General features: G+C 41.4%; 1 protein-coding gene across 1 annotated transcript in view; it reads right to left on the bottom strand.

Annotated features, from left to right (window-relative positions):
- tox3 (TOX high mobility group box family member 3) overlaps positions 1-23,230 on the bottom strand; it is a 41,739-nt gene that overhangs the window by 2,938 nt on the left and 15,571 nt on the right. Inside the window, exons 2-6 of the mRNA XM_044199288.1 lie at positions 15,204-15,269; positions 7,215-7,466; positions 679-942; positions 346-576; positions 57-137 (exon numbers count right to left, since the gene is read on the bottom strand). Coding sequence (XP_044055223.1) covers positions 57-137; positions 346-576; positions 679-942; positions 7,215-7,466; positions 15,204-15,269 — 894 coding nt within the window. The remainder of the gene's footprint in view (positions 1-56; positions 138-345; positions 577-678; positions 943-7,214; positions 7,467-15,203; positions 15,270-23,230) is intronic.

The following is a 23,230-nucleotide window of genomic DNA, read 5'->3' as shown; positions in this document are numbered from 1 at the left end:
CACTTTTCTGTCAAATTCACACATTTTTCAGGTGAAAAGAAGAAATGGTTTCTCACCTTGGAAACCAGGCTTGCACGGTATGCGGCGAGAGCTTTTAAATATTCTTTCTTGGCAGCTTCTGTTTTGCTTTTGTAAACCTGTGATGACACAAAGGCACGTGTGAATGGACAAATAAAGCTTCTTTTTAATTAGAGATAATCCCTATTACCTAGGCAACACAAGTACATTACACTGAATATACATTTGTTTCCTGCCTGAATCTCTGATGATCTAACGTTCTGTAACTTCTGTTAACTACTCCAGATGACATTTTTAACTAGTCTGAACAATCAAACTTTGTAGTACCTGCTTCTGCTCCTCTCCCAGGCCATCCCACATGGAGGCCACAATCTTGGACACCTCTCCAAAGGTGGCGTTGGGATTCTGCCCCTTAATAGCCGCCTGGGTGTCTCTGAAGAACAGGGCATAAGCCGACACCGGCTTCTGAGGCTCATTGGGATCCTTCTTCTTCTTCTTCTTAGGAGTCTTGGGCTTCTTTGTGGGATCTATGGGGGCTGGTCGCTTCTCTCCAATGACCTGCAATGATCACAATGATTGACATAAATAAGTTCAAAAAATGTATTTTACATCCCTATAATTGCCATTTAATACAGTCAAATGACTTCTAACTTTGCTCACCCTGTTGCCTTCGTCCTGGTCGTCTTCGTTGATGGAGCTGGAGGGAGACGGCGTGGCGGACTTGCTGGCAGGCGGTGATGGGGAAGTATGGGTGATGTTGGGTCCCGCCATGTTTAGGCTCAGCTGTGCGTTGAGTTGGGACTGGTTGATGGTGGTCAGCTGATTCCGTGATATCATCCCATTGGGGCTGTTCATGCTAATGATGGACTTCATCACCATGGCTGGGTTGGGTGGGTACTGGCGAAGATGGCCGGGTCCAACATTCTGTAAAGAAATTGATTTAAAAAAAAAAGGGGGACTTGTTAAGAAAATAATTATCAAATGTAATATTTTATTGATACCTTTCCCTCTGCTTTCAGCCTTCCCTTGAGGTTCTGGCCGCATAGACTTGCACCTCATTTCTCCAGCTCAAAGACATCTCTGTACTCACTATGACACCCTGCTGCCCAATGTATGAAGCTCATGAAGCTGTATCTCTTTACCAGAGAGGAAATCGGGTCATTGGATTCTGTGGATTGTTATGTGGCAGATCGCATGTCACAATGTCCTGTGTCTTAAATGTCTCTATTACAGGCCATGATAAATTATCTTGACACCCGAGGAGCCAACTTTATAAAGCCAGTAATAGATGGCTACACAGCTCAGTTGATTAATTTCAAAACTCTATTGTATGGAAATCTGTGACACAGCTTTTGACTGCCTGGTCCCTGGAGGGGAACAGTGGACTCAGTTCCCCGCCCTGTGGTACTAACTTCAAATGCCAAAATAAAAAGACTGTTCGAGTTGCAGTTTGTATGCATGCACCTACATGTCAGTTTCGTTTGAGGTGGCCACAGGCCTGTATGCTTACTTTAAGGCTATAACTCTGTGAAAGAGGCACCTTTCATAGAACAAGTTTGACTGCCAAATAGTGGAAAAAATACTCATTATCAACTCCATAAATCAACTGGCTGAAGGTATGAGGCTTAAGCGCTTTGGACAGGTCCCCTCCCTTCTACCATCCAGGGTATAATGTAATAACATTTTCTAAATCTCTTTCACTTTTTTCCGTGGTAAACCATTTGGTTCTTGAAAGAGTTTCAGAGAAGGTGCAGGCAACATGTTTGCATTGATTGTGGTGAGGATGAAATTACAAGGACTGCCAGCTCCCCAGAGGGAAGACTGATCAGAGAGCCAGCAGAGCTGACATGGAACAGAGGAGGGGACGTGAACACAACAGAAAAGGTGATTTGTTCTCCCTGGGTACATCCATCTGGTATTCAGCAGCACAAACCCAATCTCTCCCAACATCAACACATCATAAACCTACACACCTGGCTTTATTGAAAGATCCTTATGAAAGCCCGCCTTCAAAAACAATATTGTAACACCATTTCAGAACAGACAGACAGAAATATATTGGATCTACAAACCCATTTCTTTCTCATATGCCATGTCTACTGCTTATCATAAATACAATCTATGAAGTGAGAGCAGATTTATATTTACATGTGCGAGGAAGATTCTGCAAAAGGTGAGGCAAAGGCGGGGAAGAAATTGAAGACATATTGTTGTGATTCTTCAAATATGGGAGCTTTCACTTGTCTCGCAAATAAAAGCTGCAATAAACAAGCCTGTGACCAAATGACTGTGATTTACATATCTGCAACCCGCCATGTTCCAAGTGCTATTGTTGTCATCTTCATTACTGAGAACACGATGGCTCGCAGTTTGCTCTCTGCTCGCTGCGAACATCAAAGACGCACACACTGAGCTCATTAGTTGTGGCCATCTGTATAATAACACTTTTGCCCAATCCCAATGATGCAGTTTTGACTTAGAGCAATGGCCCGCTCTGCCATTTGTTTGGAATATGGCGATTTCTTCTAAATGGCCTCTGGATGTTGTGCATTAAAAAATAAATAAATTAAAAAATGCACTGATGACCACAGTTAAACACTTGCTAAATGTCTTTCTTTATCACATATTATAGCAATAACTGGAGCAGCAGAAATGTTGCTTTTTGCTCTGTGTAACAAAAGAGTGATGATGGTTATGTCAGTGAAACACTAACATTAGCACGTCTGATTAGAATGAAAAGATAACGGCTAATCACATACTAGTGAAAGAAATCATCTTACAGTGATAACAGTTGCCTTGATTGTGAAAATGAATCTGGTACTAAGATGTTTATTTATGTCCCTCTACCTTCTCATTTGCATTTTGATTGCAGTATTGTCAGCAGTCACAGCAGACATCTAACTAGATATTTTGATAGTCATCGTAAATCTGCAAATAAGTCCTTATCTTGAGTACACAGTGGCCAGATGTGCCCTCCTTAGTCAGGTCTGTATGTGTGTCTAGGAGTGTCTGTTTGCGTGTTTGTACGTCAAACACTGACCAGCTGAAATCTACTCCTAAATCAATAAAGGTTTATTTTATGTAAATTCATTTTGTAATATTCCCCATGGTGTTGTTTTTAAGCTGAAAAAGCTGGCAGCAACATAATGCTGTCAACAATATGCTGCAAAGAGAAGAAACAATAGCTTGTTTTATACATTATTGTTGACCTCATCCACAATGAACACAGCAAACATGCCACACAGAGCCGCAGAAAGCATTCTGAAAACTAGCAAATGAGAAAAAAAAACACTAGTGACAATGTGTGAAACCCCTTTTCACAATAAACGCAGGCCAATAAACACAGCAGCTGGACTCAAAATGCAACATTATGCATTCACCAAGTGATAAAAATCTCAACACTGATGTCAATGAAAGCAGTCTGTTCTTAAAGATATTGGAAATCAGAATTTGGGGAGAATGTATGAAGAGTGGCACCATGTACTGAGCTGTAACAGGCTGAAAAGAATGTTAACAAGTTCAATTTCCATTCAATCAATGCCAGAGCTCTTGGAAATGTTCCATGGCAGGAGAGGGGTAAAATCATCTATATGGTAATTATAAGGATGAATCCCCCAGTAACTTTCGCCAGCATGAAAGGTCAGTCCTATTAAAGATAGTTTATCAGTGCTCTGCACATATTCCTTTACTCTGCTTCTAAACGGGTACATCACCCCCCCCCCCTCTATTTTCAGCAACCTGCTGAAGTCTGTGCTTAAGCCAAATGAGAAAAATGGAATTTTGAATGCTGTTAAAGGCTATAATAGCATGAAGATAAATTGTTTTTCTTTCCTCTGCCCTGTCTCAGTCAAACACACTTCTCTGTCCTTCTCTCTCTGTGCTCAGTCTATATAGCTCCCCAACCCCTCACCCCCACTTAAAAACAAATCTCTCTCCCCTGTTCTCCCCCCGCCCCCTCAGACTGCGAGGCCAGTAGGTTCCCTCCCCTTGGTCCGGTGCAGCCACTGACCCATACCCCTTTCCACCATTTCTCCTGATGCATTATGGGTATTTAAAACTTGTCCAACATGACATCATTTCATTTTGCGAGCTGCCTGAGAAAAGTAAATTACAGAATCAATCTTGCAGAAGGTCAAGCTGAGACTTCATTACAAGTATTGCATGCCTGCATGAATATCTTTCATTTCTGACTGACCCAATATGTCACAATAGCTGTCTGTCGAGGGAGAAAAGAAAAAAGAAACTGAGCGAGAGAAAAAAATCCACTCTCTTAAATTGATGTACAACTCATGTCAGTGCTTCTTGGCTTGGAAGGGAGATAAGAGGGAAGTGTAGAAAAACATGCTTTCTGCAACAGTGCTCACATTTTCCATTTAATTCAGGATATGGTGGTTTTTGACCAGTCAAAACCAAGGGTATTATACTCACTGGCAATCTACACAATATCAAGCCATATCAAATCATGTGAACAACAAACTACAAATGGCTTTTTCAGCCTCACTTTCATCATGCATGTTGCATGTGGTCCAAACACAGTATTTTGTATTCGATATTAGCATGTCTTTGCTGCTGTAAAGCTAATGGCATGTGAAACAGCTAGTTATAAATGAAAAATGTATAATGTATCACCTCATAGTGGTGAATGTAACAAGACAGCAGGGCTCATACCTCCTAAATACTGATTTTAACATCTAATACAACTACTTGACTACTGTAGGTTTCCAATCCAATCATGGCGGACATTTCAGTACATGCTTACATGTGTCAAGAAAAACCTAAAATGTGGTGAAGGCACCAGGTGTTTTTTGAAATAGAACCCAGAGACCCTCGCTGTGCAGCAGGGAGAAAATCGAGAAGAAATTGTGAATAAAGCAATACTGACAGCTTTAACTCCAGTACTATTTGGCACTATTGAGATTCAATCACAAATCAGGAGGACACATGCTGGGAGACAAAAATGAGAGTCAGAAGCTTGTTAGGAGAGCAGATTAAATAAATAATGACTTCAGATTCAAGGCTTGCCAGGCACATTGCAGCTGAGAAAATGTATTTCTCTTTGTAGAAGCCCGGCATCTGTGGCCAATTTGCAAGACATACGCTGAACATTATGGGGAGAGGAATTAGCAGAACACTTGGCAATGCAATGACATGGAAGAAGCTTTTGAAAATAGCCCAGGTATATTCACTGGTTGGGCTTCTCATTAAGTTCTGATAAGAGACGGGCTTTCACACGCACTAAATATTCTCCACCAGTAAGCCAGTATACAGAAAGAAAACCAAGGCGAGTGTTTGGGAAATGAGCATGGTGGCTTGATGAAAAATGTAATTGCAATAGTGCATGGTTTATTTGTTTGCCCCTGCAGCCATAACAAATAACACAGAATGTAATCATGTATATAAGGTTGTCATTCCTTTATCAGTGTGCTGACAAAATGACAAAACACCCCTCTTAGGGCCTTCGTAAATCATTGTCTCTGTATATAGAATGCACTGCGAACAACGCTGTTACTTATCTCATTTAAAAGTTGCGTTCGCTTTTCAAGGCAACGATAAAACCATAGATTAATAGAATTTCTATAGGCACAAGACTTTTGGGGATCAATCCCATTTACAGGAAAAATGAAGGGCCACCACGAGCCTTCCTGTGGTACAATGTGTGATGACTGATAACGAGTGAGTAGTGTGCCGACGACAATGCCACGAGGCAAGGAGCAGAAACCCACATTCTGCCCTCAGTTTTTAATAGAGTCTCCGCACAATCAGAGACATGAGCCATGCAAATGGTGTTAAAGAGGAATAATGTTTGAGAATCAAATCTAATCCTCCAGCAAGTCGTGAGAACAGCCAGGAATGTAATTGTGTCAAGGTTCCGTTTCTTCCAGATGTAGAAAGCTTAACTGACCATGAAATGAAAATTCTTTAGGCAAAAGCCTACTGGGGCTCACTTACTGTATGCAGTGGAGATATTTTAAAAGCTGCAATTATTTTACATGCCAGAAGCATGGAAGCAGGAAAAAGAGCTGTAAAATGTTATAGCCCCCTTCCCAAATGGAATGTAAATAAATATCTTTAATATCAATGTGATTCAACAAATGTGTTGGAGAGAAGGGGGGAAGCAGGGGGTCTAAAACACATTTCATGTATTCACACAGTTATAATGATCATGACACGTCTTCTCAATGCAGCGTGTTTTGTGGTTCACAAAGCAAATTCAGCATCAACATCATCATCTCTCCACTCATGCTTTTGTCCTTTCATTTCTTTTCTCCTAAATGAATCTTCCGTTTTTGTAATAGGTCTGTAAGACAACTAGTCAGCCAGTGACATTTCCATTTTTCCTCCTCAATGCTTCTATGATTGTGGCATTTGAAAATGCCTTTCCATCCCAAGACAACAATCTTACAATCTATAGCGCATAACAGTATGAACATAAAGAGAGTGATTACTTTATCTACTGTTCCATGTTTGGCCATCTGTATCAGGGGAAAGGAGGATTAAGCTAAAAATATGTTCATCCAGTCCTTTCTTTGAGGGCAGTTCTCTACAACACAAAGACAAAGCTGATCCTAAACTCCAAACAATGTGTGTCTTTTCTGAAGACCTCATTGGACAGAAGCATGCATCAGCATTTACAACACAAAAAAGGCTTCTGGAGGCAACATGAATTAAATATGAGCACGTGAAACTGTGGTACTTTTGGGTCCCATTTTCACTGTCCTTCTGGGGCTGAATGTGCTTTGTACACCTGTGATCTATTCATATCTGCTCACCTTACAAAAGGGACATCATCCACAAACCTCCACACAGTAAGTAACATAATATCATGACATTCACTCAATGTGATCATATACCTCCTGTGTTGTAAACAAGGCCAGATGCTGTGCCAGATGCACTGACAACAGGAGGCGTACAAAAACTGTGAAGGTGACATTACGGTTCAGTTAAAAAGGGCTCATTTAAGGACTGTATGCTTCTGATAGGGGTCTCCAGTAGTATATACTTATAAATCATGTCTTTTAGTTTGGATACGCCATCAAAAACCACATCTGGAGCGGCAGCTACAAGTAGGACACACACTGGAGCAGCGCTAGTGCAGGATTTCTGTGTGTTGACAAATGAGGATAACATTTCTCTAGTCGCAGAAAATAAACAGACTTCTTGATTTACTAGTGGTATATATGCATAGCAGTGCTCACCACAGGTTGGCCGTTGTTGACAGACACCCCGTCCTGGTCCATCATGTTGCGTGAGATGGTAATAGAGGGCAGATCCAGGCTTTGAGGGGGGAACTGAGGGATTAAGTGACCCCTGTGCAGAGCTGGGGGCTCTGGCATTGCTGGGAAAGGTGAGTCCACTTCCGATAGACCCAGACCAGACTCCGTCTCAGGTGGAGGTGTAATGGGAGGAATCTCAAACTCCTCGTCTCCCAAGCTGGGTGTATGAAAAGTCTGCAAGGAGGAGGAAGGAAGGTGAAAATCATGAAATCCAGCAACACAACACAGCCAGGAAGGATTCGCTGAGGTGGGCCTTATCTAACATGCTGGAAGGAAACCTTCAGGGATTAAATCAGACAACTTTGTTTAAGAGAGGGAGTGTTTTAGTAGAGTGGTAATACACTTGTCTGTAAGTGCACTAAGATGTAGCATTTCCTAAACCTATTAAAGTCCACTTTGAGGAAAAAGAAGGAAAAAGGCGAGTGTGGAAGAAGACGTCAAAAGCAAAAATATCAAGCAGCAATCACGGGAGAGAGAGGATACATGATAAAAGCCGTTAATCTTTGGGATGGAAGATGTTGGGTTGAAGTGCAGCGAAAATACACGTCACAGGGAGATGGGTTTAAAGAACATTTTCAAAGATTATTACGCTTGGCCAGAAGTGTTTCTTTTTGTTCCCCTTGCCTGCACCCTTAAATCTGCTCATCAAACAGCCTAATCCTTCTGCCTTTCGAATTAAAGCTTTTGGTCACACTTAATTTGCTTATGTGCCTTCTTGGAGATGGGACTGTTCACCTACTTGGGTCTTGTTTTCATCTGCACATTGCATTAAGCTACTCTCTGGAAAGCCAATATATTCATATCCTCACAATGACCACGCTGCAGGTCCACATACATGCAGCTGTACACAGGGCCAAACAGCATGCTGTCTCAGGCGCTGGGCTTGGCTGCTGCTGTACTGAAAACCTCTTCAAAAGCATGGGCCTCCTAATAAAAATGATTTTAAATGCTAGCACTTGGCATATTGCTTGAAAGCATAGTGGTAAAATCAGGTTATACTCCTAACATGTGAAATGAAACAAAAGGCCAGCCCTGCATCAAGAAGCTACTGGGAAACACAAAAACTAAGTGCTTCAGGTTGATCTCGAACACCACTTTCTTGGCCTTGGGTCACTTTTACAGTTTAAAACCTGCCCCCAGCAACCTCATCATATATTTGAAATTTCAGACAATCCTGGCATGAAAAGAACTGGCTTGGAGGCTGAAAACGGGAGTAAATAGGCATTCATACCAATTGGAACAGGCACCAATCAGTCTATTGCATGCGATTTCACCCTTCACACACCTGCATTTCATTTTCAACTGGATTGTGAGTCCCAGAGATGATCATGCCTCACTTTTTGAGATAAACCCGGCTCCTTTTAAAAAGGGCAGCTGGTTTTTCTCACATTCTTTGTTGGCTAACTCTTAACAAAATGTGGCATCACCGCATGGCTTGTCCTATAGGAATCAAACTCCTACCCCAGCAGAGGTGAAGTTCTACTAACGTCAAACCTATAAACCTGATATTAAGAGTTGCGTGACCTGCCAGCAGAGCTAACTATGTTCAGCAACAAAGCTAACCAGGCACGTCTTCCCTGTCTTCCTTGGCTCTGTCTTTCTGTCTCCGGTATGGGATAGAATAACAGAAGGGAGACAACGGAGGGAATATGCCAACACAGCCCTTGATTAGGGAGTATTAATGTACCCCTTGCTTGCTTTAGCACACAGACACTTGAAACTAATTCATTGCCTACTCAGGGCAGCTGCCTTGACAAGCACTGATGAATTCCAGCGGCAGCTAATAGAGTTTTCATTCCCCCCTTTTCTGTCTCTCTTCCTGCTCCTTACCACTGTTTCACTTTTCAGTGCTTGTTTCACAGCTAGAGAATCAGTTCTCCTTTCAGAAGGAGCTAAGGTCATATTCATCACAGCCCTGGCCTCTGGCTCGCACAGTGCAGAATAAATCACGAGCACCTTCAGTAGGAACCATTTACTCTGAGTCCTCTGCTGTCATATGTCATATGCTTCAGTCCACTCAAAAACCTCTAGAACTTAGTTCACAATAACGCCTGCTCAACAACATGTGAAAAACACAGTGTTTATAAAAAAAATAAAAAAATACAACAAAACTGTCATGAGTCATGGACAAAACATTCCAGTGGCACATGGAAAGGATCAGAGATCATTCATCATCACGGTCTTCATTCATCTTCAACGTCCCCTGTGGAGCAGGGTCAATCTCCACACCAGCCTTGAGATCTATGGTCCTAGTCTCATCTGTATCATATCATGAAGCAATCTGAAAACACTGGCACACTATTTTAATCTCTCTGACAGAAAAGTATCAGCCCTGTCTTGTCTTATCCAGTACGCTCAGATACACTGCACAGGCTGTGATACTATTCATCCACATAAGTCCTTACAGGAATGCTTTTGAGGATAGAAACATATCACTTACATTTTTTTTACTCATGCTCTACTATGGATACTATTTGCTGATGAAAGTAGGTTTCCTGTGGTGTTACTCTGTGTCTGGTAAACCAGGGCAGAACTATATAGGCCACTGAAACCTATAGGCTGGTGCACTGTGGCCTGAATTACAGAGCCAACCTAGAGATTTGAGACGTCAAAGAAGAAGGTTGGAAGAGGTGAGCTCCACTTTTGTAGGAGAGCAGCACAAGCGTGACTGTGACCTTTAAGCAAAACACAGACATGTACTTGGAGGAGAGGAATGCTAGTGTTTAGTGTCTGCAAAACAGAATGGAAGTAGAGGACAGAAAAAGAAAAGAAATACTGTGGTGGAGGGAAAATACAGCAAGATCAGTATCAAAGACTGTGCTTGTGTGCATCCCCTCTCTTTGTTAATGATGATACAAATTAACATCTGCACCAGGGGCAGTGATAATGGAGACATGGCGTTTGTGTCTCATTTGGGGGGTATGGAAGATGTCAGCTGTCTGCAAAGAAAAGGCCCTCTCCCCGGGGAAGAGGTGCCAGATTTTACTGGAACCCACAGACTGTTACAGTGTTGCACGCTGTCTAGTGTCATTTCACATAAAGCCAGTCTAATTCTGCACCAGGAGCAGCTTAGGGGGCTCTGATTGGAGATTAAGAGATGCACAATCCACTTTCTTTGCATCACCAGCCTGATTATCCATTTAAATTGTTCTGAAAGCAGAGCCAAGTGCCAAGCCAGATGCTGGCTTGGGATGTGCAGGCATGTACATGTTAAAGGGTGGGCAAGGGAGAGCACAACAGCGAGAGAGTATTGTGTGTGTGTGGGTCTTTCAATTGGCAGCCACAGGGTCCAGTGGTATGAGGGCAGAGCAGGGCTTGTAACAGAGAGGCCTGATGTACGCAGCATGAGCATCCTGAGTATCCTGAGCAGGTGTGTGGGAAATCTCCAGTTCTCAGTGCCTATTGAAGGTGGTAAACCTGGAACAAACTATACTGTACTCCAAATTATTATTTAGACAAAGAAAAAGAGTGGGGTTAATCTAGTATGTAGTAATAAACAATTAACACCTAATAAATTATATTAAAATCAGAATTGCATATACACAACAGTAAATAAATTACATTAAATGCACAGTAAAATGTTGTAATGTTATTGGTGCAGAGACAAAATACTAAGACAAAATTAGACAAAAATCCAAGACTAAGAGTCTATAGCCACACTAGTTGCTCTGTGAGACTGAGGCACAGCAGTGCTTTGAGCTAAATGCTAACTTCAGCAATGCTAACCTGCTCACAACAACAATGCTAATGCTGATGTTTAGCAAGTAGAATGTTTACCATCTTAGTTAGCACGAGAAACAAATACAGCTGAGGCTGATGGGGATGTCATTAGTCTTGCAAGTATTAAGTCATAAACCAAAGTATTGGGCAAATTAAAATGGCGCTAGATGAAAAGTCAGGGGATCATCAAGTCAAGCTATTACAATTCATCCTGACTGGGTCATGAGTGTCTGTACAATCCATCCAAAAGTTAAAGAGACACTTCACTTAAAACCACAAATGTGAACCTCATGGTGGTGCTAGAGGAAGTAAGTCAGGGGATCACCAAAGTTATATACATCTGGGAACCATGAACATGTGCCTATCCATCTAGCAAATGTTGAGATATTTCAAGGGATAAGTGAAAACTTATCCTGGAGGCACTGAATGAAAAGTCAGGGGATCACCAAAGTCATGAGTATTCATCCTCTGGGAACCATGAATATCTGTCCCGAATTTCATGGCAACCCATCCTTTAATTGTCAAGACATGTCACTAAAAGCCAAATATGTCAACCATATTGTGGCGCTAGAGGAAAAGTCAGGGGATCACCAAAGTCAGTAGGCTTCATCCTCTGGGGAACATGAATGTGTATACAAGCTTTCCATCCAATAGTTAAGATATTTCAGTCTGGACCAAAGAAGTGGACCGACTGGCTGACACTGCAATCCCTAGAGCCACGCCACTAGATTGGCTAAAAGTGACTGCAAAAGGTCTACAAAATCTTGTGTTAAATTGTATATGTTGCTTTATGTATGTGCTTTAAGTATATGCACATTGTTTTAACTCTATATAACAAATTAAACACTAAAACGATGTTTACAACAATAGAAACATACAGAGAAGTGACAAGGTGATGTGTATCAGTGAATTTTCCCTTCCGATGTTTTATCCCTGTGCTGCCATGGTGCTCTTTCACTATCAGGACAAAGAGCAAGAAAAAGCTTTTCAGGCAATATTCCCAGTCCTTCAATAAACATAGTAATGCAATTCACAGATGCAATAACCAAGACTTGTTAAAGGCAGCAGCATGCAATTACTGCATATAATAGGCCCCAGAATCAATAGAGGCAGGACTGAGGATCCAGTTTCAAATATCTAGACAGGCAGAGTGCAGCTACTCAAATGACAACATCAACCATGGCACCCCTAATCAACATTATTTCAAATTTGGATCATTTGTAGTCCATTTCTACATATTTATAGTTCATTACACGTCTCTAATTTGATTGGGAAAGTAAAGTGATACATCTGAGTGGAACACAATCTCAGTGTACAGTATCCCCTTCCCTGAGGGAAGCAGTCAAGCTTTCCCTGCTAGGATGTATGCTTTACCAGGCACACCAAGGTCATCTTATCTCATCGTCTAAGTGCATAAGGGTAAATGATACATTGGCCATCTAAACAGCAAATACAGGTCTGCTGTTCTGTTGTAGAAGCATTCTACCTCGTGCATAAAACACATTGTATGCAATTTTAGATAAACAGTATGTGTTGTGCAGACAAATAGCTGGATGTAAACAGGTTTACATTTAGCTTTAAGGCATTTACAGTAATGCTTCCAAACAACTGTCTGCTTTGACCCAAGTAAAAGCCCTGACAACAACAATGGTAAAAAGAAAAATCACCGAAGACAATGAACTGTAATACTGTATATTGAAGTGAAACTTTATTCTTCTTTCTTTTGAAGAAAGAAAGTACACATGCTTATAAGTGAAAAGTTTTATTCATAAGCAATAAAAACACTTGAGGCTTTGCTGCTCAGTCTCACTTGGCCTGGTAATGTCTGCCAATGTTAGCAAACTTTAGATAGGTATTGCTTTGGCATTGCTGTATAAAAAAACAGCAGTTCATTGACTTCATGACTCTACTTGTGTTACTGTTATACTATGTTTTAACATTTACCATTATCCCAAAACTGTCATTTGAGGCCACAGTTAACCACTGTTACAAAAGTTAAATCATTGTAATTTCTTCACGTAAAACAACAGGTGGTTTGGAAAAAAGGGCAGCAAAGCAGTCAACTGTTGTCATTGTTCAAGCAGACAAATTTCACCAGGCTGAAGCTAAGCACTGTAGCTAACTTACATACTGTCTTAGGAACAACAAGTTAGAATACTATTGTGGGAAAAAACTAAACTTGTTACAATAAGTGATGTGTTTCTAGGAGAAACGCATTTTGAAGTTTAAAACAGAAAAACATTGTCACACACACACAATGTGTCATGATGCAAATGCAAGCTAGCATTATAGCCTTGCTAACAACTGAACCTTTCTACACAGGCCAAAAATTTGTGCATGGGTCCAATTAATAACTCAAAGCTAATGGTAACATTTCCCAGACCTAATTTGAGAAAGAGGCATAGCTACACAAAAAGTAGGCGTGAATCTTCATAAAATACATAAAGAGTGCATCAAAAACCCTCTGGTTTGATTTGAAAACAATAGCTAACCAAATGTGGTGACATAAATTTAGCCTTGCTGTTAAAGTTAGCTGTTCATCATGGAGCCCTCATAATGGAGACTTCCTTTCCCACTCAACACTCAGCCCAAGGCAGACACATTAAGTAGATTAATATAGCATTACAGTGGAGACAGTGTGAAACCTTACAACTCGAAGTGGAAGTCACATTTATCTTACTTTAACTCAGGTTGCAGCAAACAATACTTTGGCCACTCCATCGCTTGAAAGGAAAAATCTATGCTTAAGACTTCTTCTCTCTCTCCTAAGAACAAAACCATCTGTGCCCTAACACTGGAAACAGTTGTTCCTTTTGATAAAATGCAAATGAGCTGGGCTGTTTTTATCAAGGAGCACCCCCCACCTCCGAGCCCATCCCCCCTTTCCCTGACTGCCACAGTGGGCCCTCACAGCTGGGGGCTGAACGCTCTCCAAGCAGCTTGTGTCGGCGTGGTCCCCGCTGCAGTGGGCCTCAGTAGCCAGTGCATACAGAGGATGCGCCCACTCAGCGTAAATGTGGGGGTAAATTAAACTTCTTCCATTACACTCTGTGGCTTTGTGAAGCGGCCACTTTATGGACATGAGGTCACACTCAAAACACTTCTGTGTAGCTGCCTGAGCTTGAATGTCATAGTTGCATCCCAACTGCGTGACATGAATGAAAACAATAAGGTTAACAATGACATCTATCTCAGTATTTTGGAGCTGTGTAATGATGCTTTGCTGTGGGTTTTGAATGAAGCCAGATCAATCTCCCCTGCTAAACTGGATGAGATTGGCCTGTTTGAACCACAGAGGATGACGGGTATTTTTGGTCCACTTGTCTCTAATGACAGGGCAGTGGAGTGGGTGGAAGGGGAATAGAACGGGTAAATTTAGCACACTGTTAGGACTACTATGGCTCAGAGAGGCGGTTATATACCTCCAGAGGAACAACTATTCCCTTCTTTTATTAATACAACTGTACAGTACACAGAGATATTCCAGCAGCTCCACAGACTCAGATTGTTGGTGACATTTCACTTTTTCTAAGTGCCAGCAGATAGAGTGGCTCTGAGAGTGACAGAACTATAGAATCTCTTTGGGCTCCTTCATTATGTCTTTGAAAAGAGGAAGAAAACAGGTGTTTATATCCTCAGCTTTCTGGGATATCACTTTATCTTAAAGAGTGCAGCCGAGACAGTCACATCACATCAGCTTCAGCTCTCAGAAGTTACTATGAGGCAAAATAGTGTGAGCCTGGCTCATCTTTCTGTAAGCTTATTGTCTTGTGTGGGACTCAGGACAGGCAGCATTTGAGCAGGCAGCATTTGAGGCAATAAAATAATGTTGCCTATGACAATGATGGAGAAATTCAAATAGGAATTTACCATTATTGATATTTTAGAGGGCTTTACTGTGTGAAATATAGGGCTAATGCTTTATGATATTGGCTTTTACTGTTGCCAACTTTGCCCATCTACATAAACCACAAGAGCAATATTAAAAAAGAGCAGCATCATTTATATACATGACACCTATGAAAAGGCCTAATTAAATGAAAAATATATTTAGGTATTACCAAGTAAGAAAATAAGAAAGCTACATTTACTGTACTTGGCTACATTTGTATTGGAAAGTATTGTTGCGTTAGTTGAATTTACCATGTTCAAAAGGGAATTTTAATATGGAAAAAAGTGAAGTATACTCACATCACCAGCAGCAAGGAGGGCACCGTTCGCCTCCGCCATGTTCATGTAGTTGTTGTTATTCTGGAACTGCAAATGAAGACAAAAAACACAATGAGCCTACTAGTGTTCAGATAACATCCAGTGCAACTCGAGCTCAACCCCTTTCATAATGGACACCTGTCACTCAAACAGATGTTTACACACTGAGTTAACCCCTTTCTCTACGTGCACGGGCACATTCTGCCACTCTTGCCATTATTGTGACATGACAAGAGGCCTGTGAGAGGCCAGGCCAATTCAAACCAGGGTAATGAGAATCTGGTCTTGCTATTCAGCTCTTATGGGATGGCAATTAAGGATATGTTTGCATCACAAAGCCGAGTATCAAGATGCGGTGGCAGGTTATTAACTTCAAATAAACTATGGGAGAGGAGCGATACTGAGGGGAAATAAGGAGGTGGAGAGTGTTTTTAATATGGGTGGAGTACATTTTTGGTTAATGGCAGCTGGGTACCATTTATTTCACCCACACGATTTTGACATTTATTGTCAGGAAGAATCTGATTGCAACAAATAAAAGTGTATTCTACTCAAACATTTACCTGTTAATATCAGAGTTGATATCAGAGTAATAGCAGAGTATCCAGTGGTGAGTGTCACACTGTAAAGACACATTAGTATTTGAGACAGTTGATAAGCTTTTAAAACCCTGTACTTTGGTAAGAAATAACATGTTTTCAAAATATACCCCGCCCTCCCAACCCACACACAGCCTTCTGGCAAAATGGCAGCCACTTCCTTTCTTTGGAGACACAACCATGCTGACAGGTAGGAACAATGGGACATAGAATGAAGAATTATGGGCTAGCAGCTGGGCCCAGGAGCACAATGCACCTCTCTGTGAGTGAGGAGTGCAAAACCCAGCCTACACGGCACGGAGGAGAAAGAATCACAGCGCGTTTGCGTCTTCATGAGGTTCCACTGAGAACACATTTTCAACAAAGCTCTGCGGTAATCTCTTTTGTGTGTTTATTACAAAGTCACTCTCTTAAAACATTATGAGACGAAGAACTCCAATAGACGGAGAGAAAGAGAGAGAGAAAAAAATGGCTTCTTATCTTAGCAGAAGAAGCCAAACAATAGTGGAAACAAATTAAGATCAGAGCGAACTGAGAAGTGCATTAATATATTTTCTAACCCTTTGTGTTTTTTTCCCTTCTCTTTTTCTTCTGAGTGGTTAGTATGCGAATGTAATTACCGAAAGAACTGCTGCTAATCAACTGCGAATGGTATCCATTAATTAGTCTATGCCCTGGAGAGAGAGTGGGGAATCAGCAGCAATGTTAACAGTGTTACGCACCAATGAGAAGCGGAGCCACAAGCTCTGCTAGCAGTTGCTGAAGCAGGTGGTTTGTGCTGTCTAGGCCTCTGGTGCCGTCTAACCTGGAGCTGCCCCACTAAACTATATCTGACTCAAGCACTGGGGGTTTACATGTTTGCACAAATTCACACACAAGTATAAAAGACACACGCGCACACACCTAAAGTGAGAAACATCTGTCAATAGCTAGCACCCCTTCATTTCCCAGCCGTGTGTAACTTTGAGACATGACATGGCTGGGTTACGTCAGCCACTCGGCTGGTAATTAACCTTATGCTGGGCTTATCTTGGAAGTGTTACTCCGTCCCCCTTCTTCTTTTCGATAACAAATTGAAGTCTCAGAGATATCCTTCTCTATTCAAGCACTAGGAACATTGTTCTGATTGTTGGGGGAGATAGGGCTTCGTGCAGTGCTGTCTATTTTTTCTATCCCTGTGTCTCTCTGGATGTGAATAAGATTTTAAAGAGTGAGCAGACAATTGCTCTTCATTGTAAATAGTTCACTGACAATTCTGGAAAATCCCAGAGGAATATAGACAGATCTGAAATCTTCATGCTACTTTTAATATAGATGCTTGTATACTCTCCTGCCTGTTGCGTGGAAGAAAACAAGCTGAGAAATGTTTCTGTAAGCGCAGTAGCTTTGTGTCAGGTTCCGTGCAAACGTCTTAGTGGCATTAATAGTCACACATTTTCAACTCAATTACTTGCCATCTTACACATCACTAGTTAATGTGGACGACAACTTCACGAGCATGTTAAGTGATCAGGAAGCAATGTGTCATTAAAACAAACACCACGCTGAGAGGTATGGTTGCATTACATACTGTAAGCACGGACATTAGATTTATTAGAGAACACAATCAAGTTAAGTCCAAGTGCTAATTAGTGGTGTGAAACTCCCTGGGCTCTGTCTCTGTGAGTCATGTTTTATTGTGTTTCCAGAGCCCTTTAAGAGCAATTCCACATCTCCTCTGAGAACTGTGACTAACATCCCAAGAAATGTCCCCAGCCACCGGTATCAATCTTCACCATTAAAAGCTGTACCATGTTGCGGCGCAGGCCGGGCTGGAGGCCTCGGCGGACGACCAGAGCAGGGAGTGGAAATTATTATTGTTATTCCCAATTCGTTTTTTTTTTTTTTTTTGGGGGGTTGCATTTGGCGCTCATGTTCGAGGCAGTGCCGATTGAGTCAAATGCCAGATGAAATTAAGTGTGATTGGAGGGACCCTGCAGCTGACGGTAAGAGACCGCGCTAAAATGGGTCAGCGCAGACAATGAAGGCTCTGTAATTAAAATGATGTGACGAGCTAGACGAGAGCTGCGGCAGCCATGTGAGGGGCCAAACAGCCGCGAGTGTGCAAGGAAAAGCATTTTGGAATCAGAGGTGCAACATAAATGAAAAGTTGGGGAATGCTGAGGAGTGGAATCAGTTGATTTTTGCCAAATAAATGCTCCTGAAACACAATAACTGATTTTAAATGTCTAGTAAAGCACTATAGCAACAGCTCAGGCAGTGATGTTACATGCACTCAAGAAACCAGCATCTCACTTCTTCACATTTCTAAAAATCAGTCATGTACTTCTAGAAGAGACCCAAAGGGAAGCCACAGAAAAGAGTGCTTTAAAATAGCTGCGGGGTCGGAGGCTTTTATTAACAGTGAATTCACGGTTAAAGGTGCTCTGTAATATGAGTCACACACAGAGCCAGACATGGCTACATGGCAGAGCAAACACTGGGCACTCACTGTTTTTATTTCTCCTTCTGCACCACCAGCACATTTCTTCAATAACTGTTTAACAGGAGAGAATTAAGAGCTTACATGGACCCTGATCCTAACGTGAAAAGACTCCACTGTCTGCATGATCGCAGGCAGACAGAAAACCAAGCAACCTCACAGTGAATGGGATGAATATGAATTTCTAGAATTTTCTGTAAGCACAGTACTGCCTTTCTTTGTATTCTAAGTCAAGTTAATACTTATGTGATGATTTTTTTAATTTGAATAGTGAAAGCTTCAGTTACTCATCAGACAAAACAGTAACAATCAGATTTTAAACAACAAACATCGGCATGCATACTGCCCATTTGTTATTTTTCTGACTGAAGCCAGATGTAATTTTGATGCTTGATGTTTTTCCCCCACATTTTAAATCCCAGCGCAGGAATATTTGTATGAAAGAATGTCCAGTGGGAAATAAGGTGTTTTACAGCTATTATAGCAAACAAAATTATTTCAACCTCAGGGCGCACACAATATTGCACCAACATGACCCCATCTCACCCCCCATATGGTGGAGTAACCACACAGATCCTATCAGTAAACATGAACTGGACAACCAAGATCCACAGAATACACGCCTGAAGAGCCTCCGATAGCACAGCTGCCATCTCTGCATGCATACAAATGGAAAATAAACATGCACTCGCCTATACCTTCTCGTCTGAGCATTGAATACTGCTTTGTTAATGGTGATTAAATGATAAAGAATGACTGGGAAACATGCAAGATGACAGAGCGTTTTACTATTTAAAAAAAAAAGAATGACAATGAGTGTTTTCTTTAAATCCGTATTTTCAAATCTTCTTCAGACTGTTCCTTGGTTTTATAGTACGATCAAAAAGTCACAATATCAGTGCTGTCTGTCAGCAGGTAACCAAATTGGACACATTCTTCCTCCTCACTGAAAACCACCAAACTAATTCAATCAAGAGCCCAGGCTTTTCCAGAAACATATCAACTGCTGACAAGCGATTTTACAGTTCAGCTTGAGCTCAGTAATCACAGCCTAGCATGTGTTCCCTGGAACATGACACTTGTGCTAATATGTTCTCCAGTGGTCTCCATAAAAGACAGCAAAAACACCACAGTTAAAACTCCACCTCCAATCCAGAGAAACCCACGGTAATTTGCTATGTATTATTTTATGCAATTTCCTTAAAAGCTCGGCCTACCACCAGGTTTGAGCCTCTCATTCAGTGAAGGGGATTGGAGACTCAGCGCCGTTTCCTTTCTTACGGTCCTGGTCAGGCCCTGTTGTAGCCTCTGAAAAAGTTAAAAAGTCCTCTGATTCCCGAGGTCCTCCTCGCCAAATACATGATCATTTACAACCCAATTCTGCATAAACACTCTGCAGCTGCCTCTCTGGTGATCACAAGGCCTATTCACGCCCAGCAGGCCGCCGTGCAAGCAGCGCAGAGCTGACATATATAGATATATTTCCTCCTATGTGTGCAGCAGTCAATTTGTAAAGCAACTCCACAACACAGTGTGTCCACACAGTCGGCTCGCAACCTGTGTTCTGATCTGCAGGCCGAATCGATTGGTAATTCAGTTTAAAGCTAAAATCATTACTCCCCCAGCCCAGCACTGTCTTCCACCATTAGGACTGCTAGTCCACAACTACATAAGGTAGGATTGAGGGCAAGTTCATTGTAAGCATCTCACTCTTCCTCTGCCTCTCAGTGTGAGTACCTCCACAGAAGAGCAGAGGATCTGGTGTGAGAAAAAGTCTAGGTTTTATCTGGGATCTGAATCAAGCTGATGACAGTTTTGTGTGCTGATTATCTCCTCTCTCACACCACGCTGACCACTGTGGCCTGAACTAGTGTCATCACAGCTTGCTTTGCTTTAGTAAACAAAGACCTGGAGGAACAGTTAAAGCCTTGCAGAGATATCACACCTGCCACAGAAAGACCATGTTTCCTGGTATGTGTTGCAAGAATGATGGGGAATCAGCTTTAACAGTATGCAACCTTTCTTTAGTGATTGATCAGAGAATGTTAAACATGTATGAGATTCAGGTGAAATTTAGACCTTTAACTTTTGGAAGCTAAGGTCTTTAATATATGTGAGTAAAACATCATAGATGGAGGTTGTCATGAACAAAACCAAAAACAGAGCCTCTGTTCTTCAAATTACTATACATGGTACAGGAACATTACAAATTCTGTCATGGGGTATGAAACTAAGTTTGCATATTCAACCAAAATGACAGGCTTAACTATCAAAATAAGGAAAAACTGTAAGCGATTTCACAGCTCAACAAATATGTATTGTGTTTTTTCAAGCTTCCCAGTAATTATGGCAGTGTTGAAAAACAGTAAAAGGCGAGCTATAGTTGGTGCATTCAGCAGTAAGCTTTTTGCATTTCTTAGTATTTGACAATAAGATTAGTTGAGTTTACTGCATCTGTACATATATTAGTTAAGGCAGAAAAGCTGTCAATCACAGAAAAGTAAACTTCTGGCACACACTGTATTGTCGGAAACCACTCACCTTTTATAACAAGTTAAAACACATGCTTTTCACCCATGTTTGGCCACAGTAGCGTTATGTCACTTTGGCTATTGCATTGAATGAAAGAGAACACAATACCAAAGTCACTTTGGGATCTTCAGCTATATGTTGTAATTTAATAATGGGTCTCCCAATTTAAAAGCACAATTATATCCACGCTAGCAGCTCTGTGAGGCTGTACTTAGGCACAGCAGTTCTTTAAGCTAAATGCTAACATCAGCATGCTAACATGCTCACCAAAGAAACACATGTTTAGCAGGTAATGTTTACCATGTTCACGACCTTAGTTTAGCATGTTAGCATGCTATCATTTGCTAATTAGCATTAAACAAAGTACAGATGAGGCTGACAAATCAAAAATTTGACCTGATGTTGCAGCTAGATTAAAGGTAAAGGGATAAACAAAGTTATTACAATTTATCCTGAGGTGCACATGAATGTCTGTACCACATGTGCAATCGATCTAATAGTTGTAGTGACATTTCACTCAAAACCACAAACGTCAACCTCACCTTTCCTAGATGAAAAGAGTAGGGATCCCCAAAGCCAAGAGAATCCATCCTCTGGGCACCATGAATGTCTGTACAAAATTGGTAATCCAGTCTAAAAATACTCTTATTTTGAATCGTACCTTCCCAAATTTGTATCATCAAGATATTTATACTAAATAATGCGAACATCCTAGGCCTTCTCTTTCATCAGGTTTTATGCGTAAATGTTCATTTTAAGAGTAAACATAGTGACAATACAGTAACACATTAACACCAGAGTTTTGTAGCATGGCCACATCTAACACTGCATTACACAAATGGAAGTAAAATACACTGAGGTTCACCATAGCTATGTTTCCTCTAAGGCCTAAGACTTGCAAATACTGCCAAAACAAAGATGGTCTCAGCATTTGTCATAATGGACCCATTGCCTGAGCCCTGAAGTCTCAATACTATGCAGGTCAACATCCAACATCCCGTTTTTTTTTTCTAGCTGTTGAGTCTGCTCTGTACTCTCAAGAGCAAATCCTAAAAGAAAGCGCAAGCTAAATGGGGTTCCATCTTTGATCTGGCGGGGTGCAAAGCCATTGGCCCACAGCCACAAAGGAGCTTAGGCGATGGAGAGGGCCTCAGAAACATGGTGTAGCTTCCTCACAATGGCTGCTGTTGCATGGACACACAGCTGTTGAGGAAGCCACATGAGAAAGGCTTGGCTTGGTGGTGCTGTCTTGCTTTTACTGCTAAGCCATGTCTCAAGGCTGTTTACTCTCAGCAGCTTTGAAGCAACTCCAACTCAAGATGGTATCAGAGGTGTGGATTTTAACTGAGCTAACTCTGCTCTGCTTGCCATTCTCCCACTACAGAGCAAGAGGTAGCTGTTGGGTTAAGGAAGCTAATAACTAAAAATTACATTGTTAAATGTCATAGAGGAGAAGAACAGCTTTGGGAAATGGGTTTGTTTTTGGTGGCGCTAATAGTGACGCTTGTGCTACTTCTCTTGGATGGCGATGAGCTCTGGTACTTGGATTCACATAAAGCTCTACTGAAAGCTGCTGGGAGTTGAGTCCTCTCTTATTGCTCTAGCAGCACAGATGCATTTTTCTATTCCCTGTGTGCCGTTACTGGCTAATACACTCATTATAACCGGCTTTGGGAATGTGCACAGTCAAGAGCTTTTAGTGATGGACTCAACACAATCCTCTATTTCTTATCTGGTAATAGCAGAAAAGTAAATATTTGGGTTTTGTACCTGGACGAAAATAGGTAAGATAACACGTATTTAAATATTGAGAGCAACAACATCAAGACATTCAAATCAGTAAAGGCCTTAATGCATAGTATTGCTTCCTTTTGGACAACTTGGCCTGGTGGCTAGCTTGGTTTTGTTCCACTTACTTTCAAGTTAGTTAGGATATCTGATGCTAATAAACATAAACAGTTTGCAAAATGAAATGTAAGCTACTCTTTCTAGGGTCTGTGACATTTGAAAAACACGTGAAATTATCGAAGCTCCTCAAAAATCCTTAAAAACCTTCCTGTGTGCACTGTGACATTACATTCCAAGTCGGGGCGCAACCTGTGTCTTTTTTGTTATTCTTACCATAAGCCCAAGCGTAAGCACAAACCGACCAGTTGTTCAATCTCTATAAATCTGAAAAACACAAACTGCTGAGCGGTGACTCATATATCAGTCTATTATATACTACAGGACTGACTGTATTAAACAAATGGCTAGGTCTGCAGCTGGAAAAGAGAGGCAATATAGAGAGAGCAGAGGTTATTGTCTAATTTAAATCTTGGCTGCTTTCCCAGAGCTGTACCACATTCCAATTTGTGGCTGTGTTGCTTGGCGCTACAGACAGAGGTCCGGCTGCA

Source organism: Siniperca chuatsi, linkage group LG1, assembly GCF_020085105.1.
Source record: "Siniperca chuatsi isolate FFG_IHB_CAS linkage group LG1, ASM2008510v1, whole genome shotgun sequence".
Lineage (NCBI taxonomy): Eukaryota > Metazoa > Chordata > Actinopteri > Centrarchiformes > Sinipercidae > Siniperca > Siniperca chuatsi.
Note: the sequence above shows the minus strand (reverse complement) of the source record. Positions and strands in the feature narration are given on the sequence as shown.